This window comes from Nothobranchius furzeri, chromosome 4 (genome assembly GCF_043380555.1).
Source record: "Nothobranchius furzeri strain GRZ-AD chromosome 4, NfurGRZ-RIMD1, whole genome shotgun sequence".
NCBI lineage: Eukaryota > Metazoa > Chordata > Actinopteri > Cyprinodontiformes > Nothobranchiidae > Nothobranchius > Nothobranchius furzeri.
The window spans coordinates 54,052,717-54,073,008 of NC_091744.1; the positions used below are offsets into that span (position 1 = coordinate 54,052,717).

At 42.6% G+C, this 20,292-nt stretch overlaps 1 protein-coding gene across 3 annotated transcripts in view; it reads right to left on the bottom strand.

Moving 5' to 3' along the window:
• Positions 1-19,694, bottom strand: part of LOC107388356 (transcription factor SOX-6) — a 40,265-nt gene extending 20,571 nt beyond the window's left edge. The window contains exons 1-4 of one of the 3 annotated variants that reach the window (XM_070550275.1): positions 19,395-19,694; positions 18,331-18,491; positions 5,113-5,262; positions 3,422-3,599 (exon numbers count right to left, since the gene is read on the bottom strand). In XM_070550275.1, coding sequence (XP_070406376.1) covers positions 3,422-3,599; positions 5,113-5,262; positions 18,331-18,491; positions 19,395-19,572 — 667 coding nt within the window. In that variant the 5' untranslated portion in view covers positions 19,573-19,694. The remainder of the gene's footprint in view (positions 1-3,421; positions 3,600-5,112; positions 5,263-18,330; positions 18,492-19,394) is intronic. The other 2 variants (XM_054732794.2, XM_054732793.2) reach the window with 2 other exon arrangements.
• Positions 19,695-20,292: the final 598 nt, after the last annotated feature.

Here is a 20,292-nt window from a genome sequence, read left to right on the forward strand (position 1 = left end):
TTGACTTGATCAAATCTATAAACGACTTTACTCGGACTTGAACGCCAATGACTTGCGACTTGAATTGACTTGCATCTGTTGACTTGATGATGACCTGAGCATATTTGCTATTTTAGCACAAAAGTGGCCCGACATGGACAAAAATCATAAATCATTCTTGGTTCTGGGTTTGATCTTGTACTGCTAAAAGCAGCAGCACGTTGTTTATAATCAGTTTCAGGTGCACTTCCTGCTTGTTTGAGCAAATAAATAAAGCTTTAAGATGTTTTATTTCTGGAATTTATTATTATTGTTGTCATTAAATTGAAGCTGGACAGAAGACTTGATTATGACTAGAAAATTCAAAGTTAAGGACTTGGACTTGACTTGGACTTCCACATCATTGACGTTGGACTAGACTAGGACTTGGTTGTCTTTGACTTGAACTTGACTTGAGTCTTGACTGGAAAAATTTGTGACTGACATGTGACTTACTCTGTTGGCAATTATACCCACATACATTTCTATCTATGAGCATCTTTTGTTAAAGAGTAAAATGATGCCTTGTCCTAAGCTGCCATATTTGTCATGGCAGCTTTTATGTGCTCTGTTAGCGATGTTATCAACTAATCGCACCCTTAGCAAGCGAAGCGAGGTGTGCTTTGGGAGGCAGAATTACGTATGAAATGTTAACTAATTGTATTTAGCTAATTAGATTGTTATGGGCTTTAATATTATGATTCATTCATGTTCAACACTGTCACGTGTATCCTGAACCTGAGGTACGCATGGTTTCTTATGCAGCATTCACAACAGGCAAAAGAAGAACAGCAAAGAAAAGGACAAATCAAAACATTGCCCCCTTTGAAGCGACTGTCTTCTCCTTAGGTGCCAAGGGCAGCTACCTTTTTCACATAAACGTCATGCCAATGTCACTTTTTAAAAATTTCTATATATGCAGTATTTCAGATTCAGACATAATTTAATTTTCCTCAAGGTCAAATGAATTCAATTAAAAATCATAATTCCTACAGCATATTTTCCCAGCTAGCCATGGACAGGTGCAGCCCACTGAGATGTCAGCTTTAACTGATCAAATTTAACTCACCGATGTAATTATTTGGTTTTATAAAATACTTACCAGGATGCGGATGTTGGATTTGTTCACGTTTAGATGAATGGAAGGAAATGTTATTTCTTTGTAGTAATGAAGCTTCTTGAGAAAAACTAAATCTATCTTTGGAACCAGCATAAGGAAGCAGGGTGTTGTGTGTGGCTCTTTCAGACACTGCTGATGCCCCCGGTTTGTTACAACATGTTTTATGACTTTAAACTTCTATCATGGGATCAAATAAGCAACACCAACAGAACTCAGTAGCTGAATATTTCACATCAGCTTGGAGAACTGGTTTGGTTTGAGCGCCACCAGCAGCTACCCAAACCCACAAAACGCTCTTTCTTTACTAGTGTGGAAAATAAACAAGTATTTCAGAGTTATTACCAGGAAGCATCGTCACAATAAACAATAATCACCCAAAGACATACTTCCCTTGGTTTTGTGTTAGGTTTAGAAGTATTTAAGAATTAGAAGAATGTGATGTTTGTGCTATACTTTGGACATGGTGGATCCCTTTCAGCCCTTTTAGATGATGTTGAGCCAGCAGTTTAAACTTTGAAAAGTCCAGTTGGTGGGCAAAACAAAGTGCTGATTACCAACAGTGTTAAATGGCTGCATACAAATGCCCTATTAAAAAGAAGGGAAGTAACTGTAATAAAAGAGTACCCCCATCTCATGTCAGGTCCACGTGTTGTTTTCCAGCTCACTTGTGTCTAAACACGACCGAACCTCCTCCCCCTTGTTTATGTGTTGTGCTTCACACTTTTGAAGCCAGCGCACATTTATAGAATTAACAAAGAAAAAAGGAGAGAAATAAGAGGATGCTAAGTTTCCGTTGCCCTCCTCATTTAATTAGGAGACAAGTAGGAAGCGCTGTACGCTTGGGTGGCCGTTAAATGGGCAAAAATAACTTAGCAGGGAACGCAAGCGCTGCGTCCTCAAAGCCACTCCAGAGGAGACAGTGAAATTGTTTTCTGGGGGATATAATAAGAGGCTTTAGATTGGTCTTAATAACAGATAGCAGAGGTAGGAGCATAAAAGGTCTAGCGCAGGCAGCCAATAATAGGAGGAAGCTCTTAAAAACCAAATAACGTGTGCTGGGTTTCACTGCTTCCGCTGCTGGGGTTTTCATTGGGGCTAAATACAGGGCTTTGGACTCCTGTAAAACACACACACTCCATCAGAATACACACACACACACAGATCTCCTCCTGGGGTTGAGGTGTCTGCAGCCTTTCATGCGACACTGCTCGGTTTGTGGGTGGGTGGCAGAGGTATGTGTTTGTGTGCCGGATGTTTTGTTTGTTTTCCTGGTTGAAGGGAAGACGTTCTACACGAGTGCGGTGACATGTGTGCCCGTGTGTGCGTTCACTACCGATGTGAGGAGTGAGTGTTTGATAAAAAGCAAAGTTCCTAAATTCGACGACTTTTTTAAAACTTGCATCGCACCCAGTCCAGTTACCGGAGAGAGAGCAGTGGCATCCTGCACAGCGCCGCCCGTCCAGAAGCAAGCCCGCAACAGATTAAACAAACACTTCTCCTAATATGTCCCTTTGAGAATGACAGAATGAGGAAACTGGATTTCACCTTCACTGTGAATGAGTTTGCTGTCATGAGCCGCATAGAATAAAATCTACATCAGTGAGTGCAGTCTCCTATTAGTCAGCTGATCAGGTTGTGGTGAAAGGCTGCTGTGTCAGGAGTGTTTGTCAGGCACCCGCTGTGTTTGCTGTTCGTTTAGGGCGTTGTTTTTATGTAGCAATCAACACCAGCTGACGGGATTTATTGGAGTGACGAGCCATCCTATCTGTGTAAATATACAGTCTGGCTACGACGCACAGATCTCGGTCATGGGGCGGAGTCTCCGGTTGTTAAACGGTCTACAGAAGCTATTGGACAATGCAAGGACCAATCAGCCAGTCAGAGCAACACACAGTGTGATGGATTCATTGTTCAAAGTTGATGCCAAAGCCGTTTCAGCTCGAGACTCTGCAGTCTGCACGACATCTCTCTACAAACGTAGAGTGCTGTGAAGGGCCTGATGTAAAACTGTTCAGGCCAATGGTAGACCTGCTGAAGCTACAATGGAGCGTGGCTAGACCTTTTGCTACTGCCGTGGTTGGTCTAGATTTCTTAACTAGAGATTTATGGTTCTTAAAGGATGCAGATCTTGAGAATCCTTTTAAATAGTCGTCCAAAAGACTGACTCAGTCTTATGCTTCTTTATTATTAAGAAACCTGCCCAGAACAACTCATTTTACTCCATCAATATTTCCTGTGATTAATCCTTCAGAATAAACCTTTGCACCAGGGTCCAGCTCATACCCAGGGAGGAGTTCCTGCCCATGCTGGGGATGGGGCTGGGGATGCGGCCTTTGCCCAGGCTGGTCGGACTGCTCTTGGTTCCAGAGAACAGACTCTGTGTCGGGGACGTTGGAGAGCGAAGAGATTCGGCTGTCTTGGGTCTGGCTGAGAGGTTCAACGGCTGCGTGGATCCTTCCTCCTGTTAATCAGACAGAAACACAAGCCTGCACCTGAAAACCTACCACCAAATGTGCTATCAGTAGAGAGATCTTTGAACAGCCTCGGTTTGTAGAAACATTATTCTGATCAGACTGATGAGCTAACAGCTAGTGGCAACAAGGGGCTAGTTTCAAAATGGATTGCAGCCATCTTGAAAAAACATTAAAGCAACAGGTGGATATTCATACAGTATGGAGATAAGAAAAAATAGCAGCAAGGCTTGTAGCCTGGACCCCCTCTGGTTTGGCGTGTATAACCTCCAGTCCAAACCTCGCTGGGATATTTGTATAAGGTAATATTAAAATGTGAAATCAACGGTGATCCAAAAGATTAACATCTGAGCGAACTGAGTGACTTAAGTTACCTTTAATGAGCAAAAATGCACCTAGTAATATGCTCTGTTGTGCCTAGCCGTTAGCTTGTCAATTCTGTCAGAACTAGCCTGTTTCTTCAAACTGAACATTAATCTACAAGCCGTCAGATAAAGGCAGGTTACAACAAATCTTCAAAAATAAACTTCAAAAAGATCTAAACTACCAACACAACGAATCATGAAATGTGAAACCTGTGTGGGAGGTATTTGTATGAAGTTTCACCAATTCAGAGTTTCGTGTTGCATTTCTGTAAGCTGTTGAAGGGTCTCTGTTATTGTCTAACGGCATGATGTAGAAACTAACTGGTCAGTTGATACAGATTTGTTTTATATCGCTGACCAAAGAAACAGTCCTGAACATCTACACAGATAACACGTTCTCATGAAGAAGAGCTGAAGACAACACGACTAGAGGTAGCGTTCTGCACATCAACACAGTCTGACTACACATCTGGAGCTGGGAACAAAACATCATGAATGTGGATCTAATTTAGAAGAGTTGGGAACAGAGGGAGTTTGGAACTTTGTCGTGGGACAAAGTGGGCGGGAGGGAGCATGTGGCTGGGGTGGCATGCTAAAATGTGTGTGTGTGCAGAGGTTAGCAGAGGGTGGGGCTTTTAGAGAGCACAGCACTACTGTTTGAGTGTGGCGAGCTCCGACGCCATCTATTGTGACTCCTATTGCAGCTGCGCCCCGCCAACACGTGGTTTCCATTACGAGCTCGTTGTTAAGTAAAGATGAGGCGAATGCTCTCTGAAGTGAAGAGGCCTGGGCTTCTGCCAAACAGCAGCCAGTGTGTGTGTGTGTGTGTGTGTGTGTGTGTGTGTGTGTGTGTGTGTGTGTGTGTGTGTGTGTGTGTGTGTGTGTGTGTGTGTGTGAGAGACTTTTGAATAAGCTGTTACTAATTGACGGTGAAGAGCACTGAGTTATGCTCAGATCGTTGTTTCAACATCCTCCAAATTTCCAGCCTCTCACTTTTATTCTCACTTGTGTTTTCCATCTCCCTCTCACACACGCAGGCACACACATGTACACACGCACACACGCACATGCAAACACACACGCACACACAGATTCATAAAATAATTTGTTGGTTTTAAACGTCAACCTTCAGACTTACCTTTATCTGTGTGATGGGACTAGATGATTGTTTCTCGCTCTTTAGGTTGGAGGGGGAGAGAGGAGCAGAGGAGAGAGGAGCCTGCGGGAGGGGAGCCATCTTAGCTCCTGGTGAGATCTGCATGCTTGCCAGCTGTGCGGCATACAGCTGCTGCAAACGAGGAAAAAACAGCAAAACCAACAGGCTGTTAACATCGTTCACCAGCAGCTAGTCAGTGGCTTTCTTCTTTCATCTGCACTTTTTTCCTCTTGCACTGTCTCTCTCTCTCTCTCTCTCTCTCTCTCTCTCACACACACACACACACACACACACACACACACACACACACACACACACAGACACACACACACACACACACACACACACACACACACACACACACACACACACACACACACACACACACAGGATATAACTGATCAGGTCCTGTCCACCAGTGACAGCAGCAGGTATTCAGAGATGAATCACGTCATAGTGAAGGTAAACAGGCTGCACGTCGCACATGAAAGCACATATGTGACGGAGGCTGAGGTGGCTGGCAGGTTCATGGTGCTGTTCAACTCTGAGGGACTTGAGCTCCACCTCAACAGGGCCTGCTAAATGGGAACGTCCAATAAACAATGACTACCAAAACTTTAATATTTGGATTAAATTTAGTCTAGTTCGAACCTAAACATGTAAAGAAATATCCTGGATGTCCTTTAGGTGTATTTTAGACACTAATGGGCTCACTTTAATTGTGTGGTTTTGTTCTGTTTGTTTAGTTTATTTTGTGAAGCGCCTCATGATTTTCATCTTGAGAGGCGCAATATAAAAGATCGCTTTCTTTCTTCCTTCCTTTCTTTCCATGTGCAAATCTATCAAAAACATCAGAATAAACGGATCAATCATTTAAAAACAAATCCTCCTTCAGGTGCCTCTGACTTGTTACACCGACCTATTTAAAAAAGAAATACTGTTTTAAGCGTCTTTTCCTGCAGTAGATCAGATTTCAGTGAAAACCTTTTAAACTTACTGGTGTTTTTAAGGAAAGCATTCTGTTGTTTGCTGTCCAAATAAATTGCATCTACTTCTCAAGAGTTTCCCATCATTTCTTTATATTTCATACAACATAATACACAACACAGCATAATCGCAGCTCCCCAATTATGGTCTTTTTTTCTCAGTTAAAGTTAATGAAGAAATATTAACATGAACAAATGAATGTCAGCTTTTTTCTCCCCGTCCCAACTGACTGTTTGATCCCCTGGACATCTACCCTCCAGCGAGAGAACTCAGACGATTACTCCTAGAGGTTCTGAGATCTGAAATGAACCTCTTAACGTCACAAGCCCTTTACGTGTCTGTGATGAAGCTTCTGATTCAGCTGAGTTAAATCTGTTGAATATTTTCTCTCTGGTGTCTGATTCCAGACCAACATGAAGCTCAAACTGGGCTGATGGTTTAATGGCCTGCTTGTAAAACATTATTTATACTTAATGTGCTGCATAAATAAGTTGACAGTACCAATCAGCTGACCAAACTGAGCCAGATTAACCTCGTGTTAATGCTGCTATGGTTGGCTTTATTGAGCTGACATGACCATACCTTATAATAATAATAATAATAATAATAATAATAATAATAATAATAATAATAATAATAATAATATTAATAATAATAATCTTTTGAGGTGGGTATGAAATGATTATTTTACCTCTTGAGGATAGCTCTTTGAACAACTCTAGTTTGAAGAAAGAGTTCAGTTCTGTGCAAATGGTTAAATGATGGTGTGTAGCTTCCTGCTGCTAGGGTAGTTCAGGGTAGCTTTGCACCATGTTGCCGTGACTGTCACTTGTTTAAAAAACATTAATAAATGTTGTTACCTGAGGAGCAGAAAGCATGCAGCCTTGGCGTGACTCCTCAGACTTTGATGGTCCTTCAGTTATTTCCATCAAAAGAATGCAATGTTGTAGTTTTCTGGCGCTGTAGTTTCTGGATATGCTCGGGGTCCTGCGCCTGCCAACGACGTCATCATACTACGGCAATACCACTTGGCCAAAACATATTGCATCTCTTTTTCTGTTCTTTCACATAGGATTTGGAAATAATTTAGCTGTTTTGTGATAAAATTCATGTTTCGTCGTCGTCTTCCTCCGCTTATCCGGGTCGCGGGGGCAGCATCCCAACTAGGGAGCTCCAGACCGGTCTCTCCCTGGCCTTGTCCACCAGCTCCTCCGGCAGGACCCCAAGGCGTTCCCTGACCAGATTGGAGATGTAACCTCTCCAACGTGTCCTGGGTCGACCCGGGGGCCTCCTGCCGGCAGGACATGCCCGAAACACCTCCCCAGGGAGGCGTCCAGGAGGCATCCTGACCAGATTCCCAAACCACCTCAACTGACTCCTTTTGATCCGGAGGAGCAGCGGTTCTACTCCGAGTCCCTCCCGAATGTCCGAGCTCCTCACCCTATCTCTAAGGCTGAGCCCGGCCACCCTACGGAGGAAACTCATTTCGGCCGCTTGTATCCTCGATCTCGTTCTTTCGGTCATTACCCAAAGCTCATGACCATAGGTGAGGATTGGGACGTAGATCGACCGGTAAATCGAGAGCCTGGCTTTCTGGCTCAGCTCCCTCTTCATCACGACAGATTGGCTCAGCGTCCGCATCACTGCAGTTGTTGAATCAATCCACCTGTCGATCTCCCGATCCCTCCTACCCTCACTCGTGAACAAGACCCCGAGATACTTAAACTCCTCCACTTGAGGTAGGACTTCTCTCCCGACCCAGAGTTGGCAAGCCACCCTTTTCCGGTCGAGAACCATGGTCGCAGATTTGGAGGTGCTGATCCTCATCCCAGCCGCTTCATACTCGGCTGCAAACCTACCCAGCAAGAGCTGAAGGTCAGAGCTGGATGAAGCTAGGAGGACCACATCATCTGCAAAAAGCAGAGATGAGATTCTCCTGTCACCAAACTCGACACTCTCCACACCACGGCTGCGCCTAGAAATTCTGTCCATAAAGGTAATGAACAGAACCGGTGACAAAGGGCAGCCCTGGTGGAGTCCAGCCCTCACCGGGAACAGGTCCGACTTACTACCGGCTATGTGGACCAAACTCACGCTCCTCTGGTAAAGGGACTGAATGGCCCTTAACAGAAAGCCACCCACCCCATTCTCCTGGAGCGTCCCCCACAGGGTGCCCCTGGGGACACGGTCATACGCTTTCTCCAAATCCACAAAACACATGTTTCTTACTGCCTAAATGTTTTTGAACGTGGTAACGTAACTTCTGTAAGTCGTATATCAAGCCAGTTATCCAGTGTGACATCATCGACAGGCTCAGGATCCCAAGTGGGCCAGAATGAAACATAGAGTCTATTATTGCGTCCTTCAAAGATGCTAGACCTGAGCCTTACTTCAGACCTGATTTATCTTGTTGTTTGGAACAAAGCTGCCAATATTTTTCTACGATTGGACATCATTTTATTCATTTTTAAAAATTTTGATCAATATTTCCAGGGATTAATGGTAAAAACTACGCATTGCCTCTTTAACTATTGTTTCAAACTATACGTGGTCACAAACAAGGCGTAAAAAGTACTTGAGAATAACTTTGTCTCATTTTTTAGTCCCAGCCAAAGACAGCTAACATCTCTTAAACTCTGAGGAAAAAAAGCCATAATTAAGTAGGTGCAGCCACATTGTGATAACATCCCAGGCATGTGTTTTAACTTAAAATTTTTAAAACAGAACATAAATAATACAAAATTAGGAGAAAAGACTTGGAAAGTATAAACATTTGGTTTGGACAAAAACACAACGTTGACCCAAGAAATGAAACCGTCTTTCCATCCAGAGTACTTAACAAGAATCAAAGAGGCAAACGCACGCCCTACGGTCCAGGGTCTACTAAATCAGAGCTAGCTGGCCAGACAAACCGCTGTCTGAAACCACTGTCAACCCCTGTCTGAATGGATTGGAGCTGCGAGTATCAGAAGGGCCTGTCCTCAGGAAAATCGCCCAGACATGGCTGACATGAACATTCCCTCCTGTCTTTCCTGCTTTCTTCTCATTTTTTTGTTACTGTCACCTCATTTATACTCTTCCCTTCCCTCTACATATGTCTGAAGTTCATTCTGCTCTCTTTTGATCTGCCTTTGACTCCCTTCTGTCTCTTAGTTTTATTCCAAAATAATTATTCTTACCAATCCCCGATCTCTACCACAAGTTCCCTCTCAGTGTTTTTTTCTGTCTGCCTCTGTAACCTAAAGTGGGTTATGGTGCTGTGGGATCAGATTTCCCTGTAGTCAAAACTGTGAAGCCTCCAGGTACCAGCTATCCAAAAGCAAAGGAAAATGGACAAAGAGAGAGAGAGAGAGCGAGGGGATTGGGATTTTTGCGCAGCAGACATATAAGACCACCGTCGCTTTGCCGCCAAAGCCCCAAACTCAGCAGTCGGGGCCAGAGAAATTGGCTAGACCTCTTTCCACTTTCCTCTGAGCGATATTAAACACAAACAGAAGGGGCCTCGCTGCTGAAACAAAGCCCTGATGTCACGCTGCTTATTTTCCTTGGAAGGTACCGGGAGCACTCTGGCCAACCCCTGGCGATATGAGATCCCCGTTAGAATGGCTGGTGGTGAGGCCTCTCGCGTCAATCAAGCCGACCGCAGAGTTTCGTCTGGTGATGCCTGATATTCTTACAGCCGTAAAGGGAGCAGGGCTCTGGGCCGACACAGGAGGAAAAAACAGCGAACCTCCTCCCCGTCTGCACAAACACTCGCACTCAAGGTAGTTTCTGCAAACACACCTCCTGCTGTGTTGAGGTAGCAGTGCTGTCAAAGAATAAAGGACAGAAGTGTTGAATCAACAACAGATCAACGGTAAAAGCTTTTTTCTTTATCTTTCTTCAGTGATTGATTGTTGACTGGCTAATGTGCAGCGTAAACAACACAAACGAGCTCTCATGCAATCAACCCTCAAGGGAAGACAATGAAGCAATTCCCTAAATTACAAATTGACGAAGGGCCTTAAACTGCACTTCAGCTGTCCAAAGTATTTGATTAGCTGTGGGACTTTAGTGCGAAAGTCACACAAAAAAGCATCATTTGACCCTTTGATTATTAGCTTGTCTTTGGCTTACTTGGTGTAATCATAAGAAGACAGAGAGAAGCTAATATCCGTCTGCTCTGCAGCGCGGCACGTGGCAGACAGGCTTGCCCTGTTAGGTCTGAGTGCAGAATCCCTTTACTGACCTCTTTTTGTGTCAAGCTGCTATCGATCTCATGAGTACACAAAACAGACGCTTTGTTATATTTCCAGCAGGTTTCTGGGGAATGGGGCTGAAAAGGATTTTCACTCGCAGCGCACCTAAACTCGACTCTGCTCTGCTCTGAGGTCTGGTTCGTCACAGCAGAGCAGTGACCCAACATCAGTTAACCCCACAAAAGAAAGCTAAAAAGTGTAAGAGACATTTGTTAGTGTTGTATTTCCAACTTGTACATTATGATGATTTTTTTCCACGTGCAGTGAACCCGCCTTCATGTCTGTGATTGTTGAGCGGGCTTTATAAATAACGCTGATGGTGAAGAACAATACTCAAGAAAAGAAGGAAGATGATTCAATGTACCAATTCAGATTTTCTTTTATGCCATTTTCTGCAGCAGATGCTCTTTTAAATAGCATCAAACAATGTCCCTCCTGAACAACAAAGGAAGCCATGGGTTCACTGGTAACTGCTGGGAAATGAATGGTGACCAAAGTGTGTTCTTCAACAACGGACTCAACCCGGATAGTGAGAGGGGTTGTATCATTTCTGCAAGAACATCTGCTAAGCTACTGTATTTCCCATGCATGAACTGTGCACAAAGGCGTCCTTTCTCCAGGACAAATCCTGTGTTTGTAAAGGGGTCCAGAAACAATCGCTGGATCAAGTTCCCATGTCAATGACTCTATGTTGTTGTTGTTGATTCAGGTCACAACAGATTGAGAACAGAGTAGCAGCTTCTGCTTCATATCTGCTTCATCTTTTGTCAGTAAAATAAACATATTGTTACTTTTTAATGTATCAGAGCAATAGTTGATGATTAATGTCGCTATGCAGCTAAAACATCTGCCTGTCCTCTGAGGAAAATAAAACTAGCATTACAGAGTTTGACTACACAATGCATGAAGTTTGAAGCTCTCATTTAGGGGATATTATTTCTTGTTTATTAAAATAAAATTATGTACAATACTGAAATACCCTCACCACACATTTGCATTAATGACATATCCAAATACACAGGAGGACGATTTGTTGCTTGATTAATTCCCGTAAATTGTAATTTTTTACTTGCTTTTTAGATCATAATCTTTAAAGTGAGGGTCAATGCATGGATGGAGACGCATTTCATCCAAACTTTGGGAAAACGCTTCTGAAAGACCGAGAGAGCGGTACTGAGGCAGTGATAGACCGCACCCCCCTCAACCCCCCTGCGTGTGCTGTCGGAGTTTCTCTAAAAATGAGTTGTTAACGAGCGTGTGCACGCCAGCACGCACTCACACGAGGCGTACCGCTCAGGAGAAAAGCAGACACGGATTCTGCAGCATTCTGGAGGATTTCCTGTTCATCACGATCATGTGTCACATCAGCAGGTGAGTGGCTGAGCCAGGTGGAGGTGCGGCTGCCTCACCTGGAGCCCAGTGCTGTGCAGCCGCGTAGTCATTTGCTGACGTCACGTTTTTCAGCTTAGCCATCAGCCACAGCTGGTTCTACAAAAATGTGGAGCAGAGATTTTAACCTGAAGATGGAGACAGAATGATGGTTTTGGGCTGAAATATTAACTTAAAAGTAAGTTGCACTAAACTGCCACACTAATGATTACACATGTGTACAGCACCATTAGACACTCATCTATTCAGGTTATCAGCAATAAAAGGCTAATTTATGCATGGGAAATACAGTTGCTAACTTGCTCTTTAAGGTTTGTAAATAAATACCAAAATACATGGTTTATTAAACTGTTTTTAAATAAAGGCAAAATTTAAAGCAATGTTTAAAAACATGGTTTAAGTTCAAGCACTAGCAAACCAAGTCAGTATCAGACATCGTTGTAAACAAGCTATAACCTATCATGACTGTCGGTGGGAAACAGATTCATCACAGGTGCTGCAGTCAGACAGTGGCAGCATACGGTATGGTAGAAAGGAAGAGAGTGAACTAAAGAAATAAAACTACCCAGTAAAATAGCTCCGTTGACATTTTGGATTCTACGACACTGAATCTGTTCCTAATGCCCACAAAATACAATTTATGTGAACGTGAATTTGTGCAAAAACTTTAATGACCATATTTTTATAGGCTATGGAATAATTATATCTTTCTAAAATGTCATAATATATTCCATTCAAAGAAAATAATTAGGAAGCATGCAGTCAGTGTGGCAAAAACAATAAAGATTAAGCACTGTACTGTATTTTTACTTTTTTTAATTATTTATTTATTTGTTTATTTAGTTTTGAAAAAACACTCTTGGCAATGTTTAACATCAGGACAGAGAGAAGGAACAAAGAGAAGCTTCTTAGCTCAAACCAGCTTGAACCGCCATGAGCCTTTTCAAAAGGGCTCTTTTGAATGAGTCTGATGAAGATAATAGTGATAAACTGGTCTGATAAAAGCTTTTTCAGTTTGGGTTGGAGGTAGGAAAAAAGTTCACACTCCTTGGCACCACCTTTACCTTTGATTACGACACACATTCGCTGTGGCGTTGTTTGATCAGCTTCTACAATGTCACCAGATTTACTTCTATCCAGTGTTGCATTAATGTTTCACCATTGATGATGGTAGTCTGACCGCTGCACAAAGCCTTCTCCAGCACATCCCAAAGATTCTCAATGGGGTTAAGGTCTGGACTCTGTGGTGGCCAGTCCATGTGTTAAAATGATGCCTCATGCTCCCTGAACCATTCTTTCACTCTATGAGCCTGATGAATCCTGGCATTGTCATCTTGCAACATGCCTGTGTCATCAGGGAAGATGGAACAACCTGGTCATTCAGCATATTCAGGTAGTCAGCTGACCTCATTTATGGAGCACATCCTGTTGCTGAACCTAGACCTGACCAACTGCAGCAAGCCCAGATCATAGCACTGCCCCCACAGGCTTGTGCAGTAGGCACTAGGCATGATGGCTGCATCACTTCATCTGCCTCTCTTCTTAAGCCTAATTTATCTTGCCCATCTACTTCTGGACCACGGGTCCTCAGAAGAAAGAAAAAATGAACGCAAGTCTACGGGGCTAAAAACTCTATTTTCAAACCCCGCTTGTTTTGTGCCATGAATTTTATATATGATGTTCGAGATTTTTAGACACGTTTAGATACCAAGAACGCACTCATTTTCGAACAGGGGGAAACACTATTTTAGGTTTTGTGTGAAAATAAGTCCAGGACTACAAATGCGCTTCACGAAAGTGACGTCATCGAACCAGACATGGAGAAAACTGAGGGAAAAGGGCTGTAAGTTCAGCAAACTTCCCACAGGAGGAAAGAACCACCATAAATCTGGTCATTTGGTAAGTAGCAGCTACGCTAGGGGAGAGGAGATTATGTGGTGGCGTCACATATGCAACGTGCCGATGTAGTCATCATAATTACGAACTTTTACAAGCTGATAAATCTCAAAGTAAGTGACTGGCGTGGTCGAAACACCCATCAATAGTTTTCATTTAAATTGCAGTACGACACCTGTGTGATCCAGGACGTAAGGCAAAGCGGATTAGAAAATAGCATTTTTAGCTCTATTGACTTCCATTGATATTGAGACCATCAAGGTCACATGACTCTCTGGGCCAAATCTTTATTCAGGTCCCAGTCAGCGTCATTGGCCCAAACAAGCCAACATGTGGGGATAAGGACTTAACCATTTCTGCCGGATGTGTTGATCCAACTGATCACAAGACAAATGCATCAAGGCTCAACACAGAAACCCCAGCATGAAACTTCTTAAGAGAATCAAAGTTGTGTCTCGCTTAACAAGAAGCTTAAACAACGATGAGGTGCAGCCTGCTCCAACTACTGTCTGGTGGTTTCAACGTTTCTCCTCACAGTTGTCATGATGCAGATTAACAAGTACAAATGTCACTCCAAATCAAATCATGATTGGTTCGACAAAACATTATTGTACAATGTATAAACGTGGTGGAAACCACCACCTCCAGTTCAATACAAAACTCAGAAGTCTTCCAATAACGGCCTTTAATCATATCCTAAACACTTCCTCAAGCTCTCTCAGAAACTTCCTCCTCCATTCTGTTGCCTCTACTTCCTAGTACACGTATCAGGAAGCGTTTGAATGATTCTGCGTCTCTGACATCAGCTGTCCTCCTACCTCTCGCTCACCGTACAACTCTTTTGATCATTTCAAAGCCATGAGAGGAGACGGGGCTTCGGGGCCCTTACGAGGCAAAGCGCTTTGCTAAGTCAGTAGCAGCTAACGAGGGCCCCGATGGGCTGCTGTCACTAAACAAAGGGAATAAACTGAGATAAGGACTCTAGTGACATCTGAAAGTGATGCCCTGGTTGTGACTGGTAATGAAGCAACACTGTTTGATAAATAAAGGCTTTTGTCATTTCTGTTGTTACAGAGTTGTTTTGTGAAGTTTACTGCCGTCTTTAAGGAGTGTCCTCCCAGCATTTGTTACATTTTGCAATTTTTTTACTTTGCAAACACGATCCACGATAATCATTAAAGCTATTCTCAAACCACAGGTGTTAACCAGGTATAAGAATGTGATGAACGGCTAAGGCCAGGCGTTGTGCTGTTGGGGCCAAATTCCTCTGTCATTCATCATAACAGCTTTTGTCTGATAAAGCTGACAGGCAGCAGAAAAGCAGAGGGGTGTGATGCTTATCTGTTCCTGTAACTTCAGTCAAATATCCGATGAAGAAGGGAAGCTGGATATCAGACTGGGCCTCCTCCAGCTTCATTTGGTAGCACCTGTTTTTATGGATGTTTTTCTAATTGATGGATATTCCTGAACAAAATAAAATAAAATAAAGTAAAATTAAATTAAATTAAATTAAATTAAATTAAATTAAATTAAATTAAAATACAAAACAGAGCAAAATAAACCCCATTAGAACGGTTCAGCTGTACTGCCCTCACGCTACTTCACCCACTTTGATTCTTCTAGTTTTCACACGAGTCTGGCGCTTGACTAATTGTCAACTTTGTGATAAAAAACTAAACTTGGCAGCTAAGCAGTAAAAATAAAGAAATTAAATGAGCTGGTAATATTAACTCTCACTAGTGAGTTGCTGGGAGAATTATTCACTGTTTAAGACCCACTGCCTGACTGGTCTTGGGGAGCGGGAAGCCCCTGGATTTAACTAAGCATGCATACAGGGCTCCTTTTGAATAATTGTTGCTCTGAGATTGAGGTCAACATGAATATACTAAAAGACCAGGCAATTCCATAGATTTTTTTTATTTCCTGTTGGAATGGATATATTCCAAGATGACAATGCAAATATTCATCTGTCTCCAGTAGATAGCAAGTACCAGTCTGAGTCTGGTGGTAGGGGACTCCTGTATCAGTATGTGTTGATTTAACAAGTTGATCTGTCAGTATACCCATGCACATTATAAGATTATTTCTGATTTGCCAAATTCATCAATAATGTGATTCGATAAAACAGAATTGTTTCCAGAATTAATTCAGTTTCTCGCTGACTCTAGAACCAGCAAATTTGGGAACAAGCGTTTTGAAACCATCCTCTCTTTTGACCTGAGGTCAAAACCTCTCTGCAACGCTTGGTGATGTCAGACAAAACGACTCTTCTAAGAGACAACAAACAGCCTTAGATGCAAATACGCATTCCAGCATCCTGTCGTGAGCTGGAGATATCTCAAGACTAGACGGGTCATATCGGAGCTAATCTACGAGTTCCTGGTACCTAGAGGTCCCTGCCATCGGCATGGTCCATCCCAACCTCGTGACCCCCTGGATCTGAATGGGGATACAAGGGTGCGTAGACTCTATACAAATTACGCTGGATGGTTTTATAAACAAATCTCTAGTTTACAAACACACAGCCAAATTTATTTTACAACCCAGACTCCACAATTTTCTCAGATACTTAAGAAAGGTTTTAGTAAAACATTTAGCTTCCATCCCATCATTTCATCCACTACACTCAATCGCTTCATTTCCATTCCATCCCACTACATACATTACATTCCATCATTCATACCTTGTCTTGTATAATCATTAGTTTAGGGAAATAGAAATTAATTCCTTTTTATTAACTATATACTTGACTCTGTCTGAAATAGTTGTCATGGTCTGTGTCTGCGTCTCCCCTCATGTGTCTCCTGGTGTTCCCCATTTGCCCTCTAGGTTTCCCTCTTCAGACATCCCTCTCCCAGGTCCTGTGCTCTCTTGGCCCCCTCTTAGCCACGCCCCTGTAGTTTCTTTCTGTAGTATTTTCCTTTAGTGTCAGCTTCCCAGAATATTACTTATGGTTCATGCGTTCTGGTCTTTTGTTTTTCTCTTAGGTCATTTTCCTTTGTTGCAGCCTTTCAGTATTTAGTGTGTTTTTTCCCACCAGTGTGTTCTTCCTCCTCCCTGAGTTAGTAATTGTGTTCACCTGGTCCCTCTCCCCACACACCTGCAATTCATCTCCCTCTCACCTTCCCAGTCTGTATAAGCCCTGTCTTGTCTCTGTGTGGTTGTCGGCCCATTGTTTTGTTGTCAGCGTTTGTTCGTGCTCTGTCTGAGCTTTTTTCTCTAGGTCTTCATGCTCTTAGTGAGCTTTTGGGCTCTAGGTTTTTGGTGCTCTAAGAGAGCTTTGGGTGTCCTGTGCTCCAGGACTTTTAGACTTTTGGCCCGCTGCCTTGGATTAATTTTTGTTCTTTCATCCTGTAAATAAAAGGATTTTTACTTTGAATCAACTTCTGCCTCCTGTCATCTGGGTAATCTGCATTTTGGGTCCTAAACATCTCCTCAACGTGACAATAGTATGAAGTGTGTATATGGTCCCTGAATAAGTAAAAGAAACCATAATTTTCTGATTAAACGTTGAAAGATCAAACAGATTTATATTTTGTATTTATATGGAATCATCACATCTTATTGATCATTTGTTATAAATGTAGACAATCCTTAACGCTACCGTTTCCATATTCCCCACAGTTAGATGGGTGGGAAAAAGCATTTTGTGACCAGCCCAGCCATTCTCCTGATCTGGCAGTATTTTGTTAGCTTTAGCTTAGCACGAACAATGTAAGAGAATGGTAACAACTAGAATTTTGAGTGAAAATGTTATCCAACGTTCCCTTGGGGACCTCAATAATCACATCAACTGCAAATAAAAGTAGTAACACAAAGGAATCAGAGAAGCCAATTTGGACTTGAGACTTCTTTACGACCAAGCGCTGCTGTAAACGGTTGCTGCAAGGCACAAGGACATGACGCAGCAGCCACAAATAACACCTGCTTCGTCCGTCATGTACATTTTTAGTGCAACTTACTATGCTGTTCCTAAAACACTGTGCCGGGTATGAGCCTATAGTTGTGTTTAGGAAAGCAGTTGTCTTTTTGAATTAGAATTAAATAAATTCTAGCTGTTACCATTCACTTACACTGTTCATGCTCAGCTAAGGCTAACAGAATACTGCCAGATCAAGAGAATGACTGGGCTGGATACAAAATGCATTTTTCCCACTTATCTAACTCTGGGGAACATGGCAACAGACTAACTTTCACTTAAGGGTTAAAAAACCTCTTCAACTGTGACTTACAGACTGTACAGTTTAACAGGACTAAAATGATAATGACTGCTGATTAAAAAGAAACTAAGCTCCTCCCTTTGAACGACAGCTAACACCACAGCATCTTATGTGTAAAATGAACCGTAGCCATTTCCCCTTGCTGTCACAGCAGCTTTCATGTACTGATAATAGTCTGAGTCTGCTATAAATTTCTACTAGTCGTAACAAACTGTTTCTCTATGAAATATATTTTAAAAACATCTCAAGTGGGTTAGTTTAAGATTTAAGCTTTTATTCTGAAAAACTATAGGTTGTTTCACACAAGGATACGCTTTTGGATCAAAAAAGAAAAATTCTTGTGTTTTTATGAGGGTCTGAGGTTTTGAAATGAGACACACACACACGCACACGCACACACACACACACACACACACACACACACACACACACACACACACACACACATGCACAAGCCTCAGTGATCTTACTTGTCGCCACTTTATTGTCAAATATTTTGTTTGCTTGGAAGACGAGACTGGTGCAGAGTAAGACGGCAGCTGTAGCTGTACCTGTAGCTGTAGCGGGCTGAGTCCAGATGCTGCTGCAGCTGCCATTGTTGATGGAATGAACTGCATTGGGTAATTCTCTCCTGAAGAACAAATGCAACAACACATATTATGTATAGAGGGAGATGGGGTCAAAGTTCAACACAAGAACAAACCAGCTCTTTACCTCCGGCTCTCTCCGTCTCACTCTTTGTCTCTGTTCCTGTTCTGCTCATGTTTTTATACATGAGAAACATGAAGGGTCACGAACGTTTTATTCAGAGGTTAATAAGACTCGCTGTTGGCACAAGCTAGTGCTCGAGACCAGACTGAACACAGCTCACTCAATGGGATGCACTCTCCAGCTAGTCTAAAAGCAGCAGGCATGACCCCCGCTGTTTGTCCTTAAAAGGCTTTTCATGTCCAGGTCTTTGTTCAGGACAGACCTTAGTCAGAGCGGAGTGTACAATAACAGCTTTTTAACTCATTTCATTATGTCTAGGCAGCCTTGTGGGAGTGGATGAGAAGTGCTGCTCTGTCAGGAGAGCACCTGGAGGAAGGCACGGGAGCGGGCAACGTGTGAAGGATGAGGAGACGCTCAGAAGGCAGGTGGTGCAAAGAATCCTGCAAAAGCATTACTGAGTAGGTGTGACCTCAAAGCTTTAGCTGAGGCTGTGACAGGAAAATGCTGGTAGGCTGTTTAAACATGCAACATGCATGCTTTCTTTAGGTGCTTTCAGAGAACGAGCGGCTAGATGTTTACAGTTTTGAGCTAATTGTTTAGTATCATCTATGTGTGAGTGAGAATGTGTGAAATTCCATGTTGTGGATGTGCAGACGAGCTTCCAGGACGTGGACATAGAGACATTCCGCCTCTCATTGTGTCCAGTGCATTGATCCTGAAGCAGACCACCAGGGCTTGTAAATCTCTTTGCTCATTCCCACATCATTCCTCCAGACACGCCTGATTAACATCCATTGGGATCCCCAGTGTTGCATTATTGTACCTGGTTTGTAGGACATGCCGGGTGGGAAAAGGAAGCCTTGCTGAGCGGCGGCAGCAGCAGCCAGGGAACGCTGGTCATGAGGAAATACTGGGATCATCAAAGGAGGCATGTGACCCTGGACCTGGGAACACCGGACAGTAAGGGGAAAATTATTATAAGGAACTAAAAATACCTTCATGACAACCTCAGAAACAAAAAGTGGAAAAGCTACCTCTTTTTTTTCATTTTTATCTTAAGTAGGCTAAATATTAGCAAATACACTGCAAAAACCGATTTCCAAGAAAGTAAAAAAAAAAAACATTTTTTGGGACATGTTTTTCATTTTTAGTCTACAAAAACATCTGGTTTGTAAAAACAGCACAACTTAGACGACGGTAAATATTCCTAAATATGACCCTATTGTTTAGTTTTGAGTAAACAGCTCCACCAGTAGGGTAGGCAAAACTGGCTAGAATTCCTAAAACTAGGTAATAAATCTAACATTAGATTATTTTGCGAATTTAGGAATTCTAGCAACCAACCTTTGGAACTGTGTGTCATTAAAAAACAAAGTAAAGCAATCACCAGATTAAGAATTAGCAGAAACTTAATTTTACAAGACTCATATTGGATTTGGACATCTTTAGTTGCTTATTTATTGTTGTTATTTATAGCAGGAAGGAGTTCTGGTCAGAAGATGATTTATTAATACTCATACAGCTGGAGTTTTACTGGGATTACCCCAGATTACACAGCTCACATCACTTAGAAAACCTTCTTGAGGCAGCCCTGTCCTGACAGCTCATCTGCAGGTTTTAGTTGTTTCTCTGCTCCAGCAGACCTGGCTCATCGGATGAATCATTTGTTCATCGTGTCCCGAACGTTCTGCAGAAGCCGCTCCTTAAAGTCAGGTGTGTTG